Below are 8,385 nucleotides of genomic sequence, written 5' to 3'. Positions count from 1 at the left end.
TAATTTCAAAACATGCGTGTCAATGAACCCAGCGGTAGATTTTGAAGGGTTTTGGTAATCCAGGCAGGTGTTTTCTTTCCTGGAGATCTGCTAGGACAGAGCTGAGGCTTAACTTGATTTGCACTCAAAATACTTATGAGTCAGGCTTTAATAGACCTGATCCTCGATTAGGACATTTATTCAGGGATCTGAGAGCCAACTTGGATTTCTCACTATGATTTGCAATTTGGTTTGAGACTGTCCCTGATATATAGTCATGTGAAAAACTCAAGTACACCCCGTGATTTATTTGCTTGTACAACCACCTTCAGCAGCAATAACGTGAAGTAATCATTCTCTGTTTGACTTTATCAGTCGCTCACATCTTTGTGAGGGACTTTTGTCCCACTTTTCTTCAGTTCACTAAGGTTTGCAGCTGTCTTAAACTCCTGTCACAGCATTTCAATCAGGTTGAGGTCTGGACTTTGACTTGACCATTGCAACACCTTAGTTATTTTCCTTCTTAGTCATTCTTTTGGAGACTTGCTGCTGTGTTCTGGATCATTGTCCTATTGCATGATACATTTTGGGCCAAGCTTTAGCGGCTGAAATGATGGCCTCATATTTGACTTGAGAACATTTTGATATACATAGTTCATACATAGTTGAATCAATTGTTGCAAGGTGTCCCGGTCCTGTGGCTACAGAAACAGCCCAAATCATGACCCCTCCACCGCCGTGCTTCACATTTAGCATGAGGTATTTGTGCTGATATGCTGTGTTTGGGTTTCTCCAATTACGTTTCTGTACATTATGACCAAACATCCCCACGTTGCTTTTGTCTGCTCCAGAAGTGTTTTTAGAAAGTTTTAGTCTTTTTCTAACTAAACTGTCATGACCTTTGACATTTAACATGCTAATGGATTCCTGCAGAGTCTGAGATGTAGCTCTTGGAGGTTTTTGTTTGCAATTTCTCTGACTTCTCTGTGAATTTACCAGGACATCAGCTCCCAGGAAGATGTTGTGAATAATCCTTCTCACTGTAGAATGATGGACTCTTTAAGTTGCATGGAAAAAGGCCTCATAACCGTTCTGAGATTGATGGGCAGCAACAGTTGCTGATGTCGTTCCTCCTTGGCATTGTGTTAACACACATGCTCCAGACCAACAAACTGCCAAAACTTCTGTTTTTATTACTTTACTTTTATTCCTGTGAAAGCAGTAAAGCTGTATTTAGTTTTAATAGGACTATTTTTTCACATGGCTGTAACTCGTAGCGTGACTTGGACAAGTCTTAATAGCTGGGATTTGACTTAGTCTCCACTGACTTTAGTCGCAGACTAATCAGCCACACAATCAGCTTTCCCCTGCAGATTCCCCCCTTTTCTCCAAGAGGTGCTGGTCCAGCTCTCGCAGCTGCTTCAAAAAGCCCCAGTTAGGGATGATACGCCTGCGTTTCTTTACGTGCTCTATGGCATCAACCACCGTCATGTTCTCACAGATCATGAGATAGGCGAGGAAAAGTGTGGCAGACCGACTCCTTCCCATCACGCAGTGCACCAGCAGTTTATCTGCAGACGAATCAGAGAAGAGATTCACGGCATGTTTCAGGCAATTTTCAGCCAAAATATTCGTTTTTTCCGTGCAGCTGTCTTACTCTGAGGATTGCTCAGTGTCTTCTCAATAAACTGGGCAGCAGAGAAAAAATACTGGCTGAGGTCAAAGGTTGCGACATCTTCTGCTACTACACCATAGTATACAATGTCCATGTCACTGTAGTAGCCAGCTCCGGTGTCCACATTGTTCCACGTCCCCTCTGCTGCATTCAGGATGTGCGTAATTCCCAGCTTCTTCAGCGTGTACTTGTCCTTTGCAGTGTCCCTACAAGAAGCCAGTGTCAGTATAATTTTAATCCTGTTATTTTATTCAGTTTAGACATTGTATGCTTTTATAAAAACTTTTTCTCACTTACTCATCCCCAATAAAGACATTAGGCCAAACCTCGTTGACATGAGTGTAAGCCACACTCCCTCGGTTGAGGATTTTCTCCAACTCATAGCCCCCAGGTGTGGAATAATCATCCACTGGACTGGACTCCTCAGCTGCCCGAGTAACATTTATCTTTGTGCCAGTCTTTGACTCGCGAGAAGCCATTTTCTCACCGTGGCTTCCTCTCACACATGATTTATTTGCTTAAGGAGAAAAAGAAATGCCACACTTGCTTTTTTATTTTTTCTTGTATTCCTCCACCCCTCAAACTACTGTCATAAAAAAGTACAGTTTTTGCTCTTTTTTGTTTTTCACATGCATCTTCAGCAGCACTCACCCGGAGATTGAAGTCCTTCGTTTTTCTTCCCGGGAATTCGGTTTTCATCATCCTGGCAGCTTGTTGTGAAGCAGCCCTTGAAGGCAGAACATGGTAAGGTTTTAGTTCTGGCAGGCTCAAGTCAGGGCACAGATTGTATAACTGCTCTGTGACGGGCATCAAATGCAGAGGATATTTTTAGGGCTGTGATGTGGCGGGCCCCTGACCTTAGCTGCCACGTTCTCTGCCTGTGGGGAAAACTTCCACCCAGCCAGTCCCTGCCATCCACTTCTGAACACACAACTTTAATCTCTGCTGCTGGCAGGAAGCTGTGCTTATCCAAACTTTGCACTTGCCAAAGGATACCCATATTCACTGGAGTAAACAGGGCACTCTGAGCTTTTGCTCAACCGTACGAGCGAGTCCTTGAAATTGTGTCAGTCTCTCTTAGCCTTTCTGCATATCTTCAGACGCTGGGAGAAGCTGTGTAAGCACAGCCTCACAACACCCGTTAAGGATGTTCAGCATCTTCTGGAGCCTCTCGGGGGCCAAAAGAGAACTGAAATGTGTCAGACTGTTAGACAGATGAGGTTTTTCGCAGGATGGCACACGTCTTTGATTCCCCATTATATGATATGCACAGTCCATTCAGTGATCTAAATGCAAGCCCCCAAAGTGAGAGTGTGATGATGGCTGTATTGCAGGATGGCTAGATGAAGCTGCTAACATGTCAGACAGAGTTTTCACACCATCAAACTCCTTTATTTTTCCCTCATATCTTCATACTCTGCCATCATTCATTCTGACAGTGAAATCATTAAACCTGTGATATCCAATTCCTTTTATTTTGACAGCATCTCTCTCCCAGCGAGCTCTGGAGAGCATCTCTTATTAAGATGGCTTCAGTGTTTCATCTCTTTTCAAAGTCTGACCTGAATCTGTATACATGCTCAGAAAGCACGCTGGCATATTTTTGTCATCTTGTATCAAGACTCTTTAGACACATCACAGTTTTAACTGTACGTCACTGGATTGCAGCAGTTAGGACGCAGTATTTTGAGAAATGTGAATAAGTATGTGGAGCATTGTTTATTTATAAGCACGCGCTGTCTTTGTGTTGTTCCAGTACAGCAGGGGTCTTGATCTTGATTGTGCCACGCTTAAGACGTGAGCTTAAAGGGCCATGCCGCTGTTTTTTGCACATTTAGCTCCTTGCGTGCTTTGCGTTACCGGCGGCCAGGTCAAGTATGAAGAAGTGGAGAGGAAGATGTTCAGATCTAAAATCTGAATATAATACAGACTAATATAACACAAATATCTGTTTTTTTGTAATTTACCCTAGTCTATTGAGATCTAAAGTCTGTAGCACTTTGTGCCAGTGATCAGGAGCAGAGGTAAGAGGTGGCCAAGGGTGACCCTGGCCCCCACAGAGTTTGCAGGTCACAGAAAAGTCTGGCTACCCCAAACACAACACACACTTTTTGCAAAATGATCTCTCTTCTGTTGTTGTTCCTACAATAAACAACAGCTTCTTTTGTTTTTAATTAATCAAGGGTTATCGAAATATAAAGGAATGTTATATAGTACTGTGCAAAAGTCTTGAGCCATTCCTTCCTTTTTTTAACTTGAAAATGGAAAATGGGAACTGCGTGCAGTGAAACGTGCACATTGAAACGTGCAAAAACACATGGAAATACAGCATTTAAGGCAAAATCGGAATTCTAATGAGCTTCAAAGTCAATATTTGGTATTTAGGATTTGGCACAGTCTGAACAATCTTAGGAAAGTCTTCTTGTCAAATCGTCTCCAGGCCTCTTGAAGGACATTCAATGCTCTTCTTTGGATTCTGGCTGCTATTTATTCTGTTCTCTGTCAAGATGATCCCACACTGCTTTAATAATGTTGAGGTCTGGGGAGGACCGATGTCATGACTGTGTTTTTCTATACAGATATGTTTTTGCTACATTTTACTACATTATTTTCCCCTCATCCTGACTCATCACAGCAGATGGCTGCTCTCCACAAACTGGTTTTGTCCATGATTTCCTCTTAAAAAGGAGGGTTTTTTCTGCTTGCACATAGATCTGTGGCTCATCGGGTTAATGTGTGTCATTTTGAAGGGTGTTTATCTTGCAATATAAAACACCTTAAGACAGCTATTGTTAATAAATAAAGAGTAGTTTATTATTAATAACAATAATAGCGAAGAACCATCACTTTTTGTGTCAAACTTCTTCAGCATGTTTGAGCTGTGCAGTCTACCATAGTGAGCAGTAATTGTGCATTCATTTTTATTAAAATTATATAATAAGCTATTTTTTAAAATTTAGTCTAATCATAAACAGCATTATATTACAATATGAGCTTTTGAAGCAATCAATTACACAGCTCATGCATAAGTGGGCTAATTGACTTTCATACTTTTCAATTATGGAAAACTGAGAAAAAAAGAAATCACCCAGAAATCTGAAGTGATGGATTCTGGTTTGTAAAATGGAGAATTTTAGTGTGAAAAACACAAAGAGATTAAAAAATAAGGTTTGAAATAGTCTTGTCTCAAATACAATGAGGTTCCATTTGTGTCAAAAATGAATTGAACATGACAGGATTGAAGTCTTTTTAACTTTCAGCTAACTTTTAGTGTTGACAAACCCTTTCTGACAGGCAGACTGTCTGTGCTGATCGCTCACCTGACAAAATATTTGTCTGTCAGTTCTACTTTGTGCTCTGCATGTTGTGTGTTTAAGTGTGCTATTATGAATGCTGATGTATCACTTGACTAAGCTAAGCAAAATCCCATCAAGCCAAGTTGGATTACATGGTGCTTTAATTCACTTAAGATACAGGTGCCCGAAGCCACCCAAATGGAGCCACCAGGACGATTTATATAGATATTTCATCTGCACAGATAATGTCAACTATGAAACTGTCCCCTTTTTGGCATTATGTGCTCTACTACATGAATAGGGATGAGTCCAGCTCACGGAGCTGGTTCAGAAATCCAACATTTGGGAGGATGTTTCTGTGCCGGCACACAACCTCCACAGCCTCCACCAGTGTGAGCCTTTCTTTGATCATGAGGAAGGCCAGCGTCAGAGCTGCCGAGCGGCTGATTCCCCGAGCGCAGTGGACGAGCACCTTCCCTGCACGGACAAAAGGCAGACTCTAAAATAAGCTGCGAATTCTGCGGCTCGTTGGGTTAAACAAAAACAACAAAGGGATTAATTACAACTGTGGGCTCAGCTCACAGTGTAACAGTCACAAAAGGTTCTTTTCACAGCAGAAATGATGACATATGATGGCACAAACACAGGTGCTGTCATAGCATTAATAGTGTTTATGTGTCTCTGTAGTAATTGCTTACGACTTTAACTCTCGTTACCATTTTAAATTGATTTTATTTCAAATTATTGTTCTTCTAAATGTTTGTGCAATGGGGAAAAATAGAAGCCTTACATTTTTAAAAAGAGTCTCCACACACCACCCAGAAGCAAAGGCAATTATTTATGTTTTCATGCATTTAAATATGTGCAACAAAACATAAACTATCATTATTACGCATCATTTTTCAGCTTGATGATGCATCATTTTTCTATATTAGGATGTGTTGGACTGTAACATATTATTAAAGCTCAATCCTTATGTGTTTATTTTGTCATGTGTTGCTAAAATAGACTGGTACCTTTTTGGCTCAGAGCACCATGAATAAAATCAGCCGTCTCACTGAAGAAAGGGCTCAAGTCAAAATCTTTACAGTCTGGTGCTTCTACTCCGTGATACAGTATGCTGGCGTCTGCGTAGAAACCTGGCCCGGTATCAATGTGCTGGGGGCCATCTGCAGCATTCACCACGTGTGTTATTTCCAGTTTCGCTAACAGGGTTTTATCCCGAGCTGCAGCCCTGTAAATGACACGGGAGAGGCTATAAGAAATGTCATTTTTAGCGATTTTTCTCGCCTGTGTGAAGCTCCGGAAGCATATGTGTGCAAATGCATCACCGGTGACTCAAATGTACAGATTTTATATTTGTCCCATCAGTTGGCCAAATACACTTGTTTGCAGCGACAATTTCACAATCAGATCACCATATTGCAGTTAGGGGCCCCCAAAGTGAGAATGTCACTTACGCATCTCCGATGTAGAGGTTGGGCCAAACCTCGTTGACAGCTCCAGTGGGGCGTCTGTTCTTCAACAGAAGGCTGAGCAGATCGCAGGTGGGTGGTGTCTGATACTTTGGCTCCTCCTTTGAGGTCATATCTGTATCTCTCTCACCCCAGTGTTTTTGTATAATTATCACTTTCACTCAACTCAGTACATAGATAAATAACTTTGCAAGATACTTTATGTTCCAGGATGCAAATGTTGATTATTTATTACTGCTGTCCTGCTGGTGTTTCTCGCTGCAGGCTTTTGAGACAAACCAACAGCGAATACTAACCTTACTGGTGCAGCTCGCGCTGTTTTACATCCGAGCTGGATATCAGTGTTGTTTCGAGGCTGAGCCCCACTGGAACGAGACAGCTGAACATACCAGAGACTGGGCACAAGCAGTGTGGACTATTTATTCCTCAGATGACTGTGACAGAAGCCAGGCTGCTTGTGCTGTGATAAATTCGACTACTGAGCCGTTGCAGTTTTAATGGTTGTAATAGTGCAAGTGATCCAAAACATGGTGGGGAATTAATGTCAGGTTGCCACGCTGAACGAGCTCAAACCACAGTTTGAGCTCAAACCACAGTTTGAGCTGTTGCAGATGGTGTTGCTGTGTCTCTTTATTTTAAATCATCTGACGAGAATAAATGAATGACTTCCTATTTTGCCTGATGTTGTCGTCCACAAACTATTAAAGCCCTGTCTTTGATTGCATAGGTTGCTCCTGTCATTATGAAGAACACAAAGATTTTCTGGAGTGAAGGTCTGAATCAGTATGTTAAGGATAATTTAAACTGCTGATAGAAGCGAACCACACTGTGCTGTTGACAAGGCAATCTTTAGGAAAGCGTACACTTAGTAGCCGCTTTTAAACTCTCCACCATATTTCATGAACTTCATCAGAAAACTGAGTTTGTTGTGGAATAATAGATGCTAAAGTTTGCCTTTAAAAAAGTTTTAAAGTTTTAATGAAAGTTCATGAAAATACAAAATAAATTACTCATGTTTCTGTGTGTGCATTTCATATTATATAGACTAAACAAAAAATAGATGTTTTACAGGTGCAGTAGTAAATATTGGACGGGCAGAAAAAAAAGAAGAAAGAAGAAACTTTTACAAAACTCTGTACACACCGACTGTTTTCATAGGAATTAAGAGGTTAAGGCAGCAGCCAGGTGCTGCTAATCAAATGGATTTGATTAACTGATCATCAGCAGTGCAAGCACCTCTGTAAAAGCTGGGCTTTGGCAGGCTTGTGTTAACACAATGCCACAATCTTCTCAGCAAATTCAGTACAATGCTCGGAGAAACTGCAGGAAATCCAAGATTTACATCTCAGACTCTGCAGGCCTCTGTTAGGAAAGTAAATGTTAAACTTCATGATGGTAAAATTTGAAGAAAGGCTGAACAAAATTGTTTAGAAAGGTTGTCAGCAGAAAGCCTCTTTTCTGTCTGACGAGAGCGTGGCAGATCAACCCGCAAAACCTCTGGAACAATGTTTGTCCATAATCCACAGCAGCAGAAAACTAAACACAGCATATCAGCACAAACACTTCATATCTATTATGAAGCACAGTGGTGGAGGGCTGATAATTTGGGCTTGTCTTGCAGCCTTGGGACATGTACACCTTGCAGTCATTAACTTGACCATGACTACCAAATTATTCTAAAATCAAATATGAGACCATCTGTCTGATAGCTAAAGATTGGCTCAAACCGGACAATGATCCCAAGCACAAGAGCAAATCTACAACCGAACGGCTGAAAAAGAAAAGAATGAAAGTGCTGCAAGTCCAGATAGTCATAGATGCTAAAGGTGGATCTACAAAATATGGAATCGTGGTGTGTAATTAAGTTTTGACTGCATAGAGTCGTCAAGGGCAAGAACCTTAGCATTTACACTACACTAGTACACTATTGCACATCCACTCACCGGCAAGTAAAAATAAT

At 41.2% G+C, this 8,385-nt stretch overlaps 2 protein-coding genes across 2 annotated transcripts; both read right to left on the bottom strand.

Moving 5' to 3' along the window:
• Positions 1 to 113: 113 nt before the first annotated feature.
• LOC116327510 (dual specificity phosphatase 29-like) lies at positions 114 to 2,420 on the bottom strand. Its single transcript, XM_031749134.2, has 4 exons — positions 2,306 to 2,420; positions 1,952 to 2,171; positions 1,637 to 1,860; positions 114 to 1,550 (listed from the first exon to the last, which is right to left on the bottom strand). The coding sequence occupies exons 2-4, from the start codon at positions 2,131 to 2,133 to the stop codon at positions 1,336 to 1,338; spliced, it is 621 nt and encodes a 206-aa protein (XP_031604994.1). The 5' UTR covers positions 2,134 to 2,171; positions 2,306 to 2,420; the 3' UTR covers positions 114 to 1,335.
• A 2,516-nt stretch (positions 2,421 to 4,936) lies between these two features.
• Positions 4,937 to 6,538, bottom strand: LOC116327454 (dual specificity phosphatase 29-like). The gene is made up of 3 exons (XM_031749043.2): positions 6,411 to 6,538; positions 5,967 to 6,184; positions 4,937 to 5,427 (listed from the first exon to the last, which is right to left on the bottom strand). Exons 1-3 carry the CDS (start codon positions 6,536 to 6,538, stop codon positions 5,240 to 5,242), a joined length of 534 nt encoding a protein of 177 aa, XP_031604903.1. The 3' UTR covers positions 4,937 to 5,239.
• Positions 6,539 to 8,385: the final 1,847 nt, after the last annotated feature.

Source organism: Oreochromis aureus, linkage group 8 (assembly GCF_013358895.1).
Source record: "Oreochromis aureus strain Israel breed Guangdong linkage group 8, ZZ_aureus, whole genome shotgun sequence".
Lineage (NCBI taxonomy): Eukaryota > Metazoa > Chordata > Actinopteri > Cichliformes > Cichlidae > Oreochromis > Oreochromis aureus.
Note: the sequence above shows the minus strand (reverse complement) of the source record. Positions and strands in the feature narration are given on the sequence as shown.

What these genes read in the sequence shown, in the direction of transcription:
- LOC116327510 (XM_031749134.2), bottom strand. Translation starts at nt 2,133, where the DNA reads ATGGCTTCTCGCGAGTCAAAGACTGGCACAAAGATAAATGTTACTCGG. An exon ending in AATGTCTTTATTGGGGATGA is followed by an intron (nt 1,861 to 1,951) that starts GTAAGTGAGAAA and finishes GGCTTCTTGTAG; the next exon opens with GGACACTGCAAAGGACAAGT. An exon ending in GACACTGAGCAATCCTCAGA is followed by an intron (nt 1,551 to 1,636) that starts GTAAGACAGCTG and finishes ATTCGTCTGCAG; the next exon opens with ATAAACTGCTGGTGCACTGC.
- LOC116327454 (XM_031749043.2), bottom strand. Translation starts at nt 6,538, where the DNA reads ATGACCTCAAAGGAGGAGCCAAAGTATCAGACACCACCCACCTGCGAT. An exon ending in AACCTCTACATCGGAGATGC is followed by an intron (nt 6,185 to 6,410) that starts GTAAGTGACATT and finishes TGTCATTTACAG; the next exon opens with GGCTGCAGCTCGGGATAAAA. An exon ending in TGGTGCTCTGAGCCAAAAAG is followed by an intron (nt 5,428 to 5,966) that starts GTACCAGTCTAT and finishes TTGTCCGTGCAG; the next exon opens with GGAAGGTGCTCGTCCACTGC.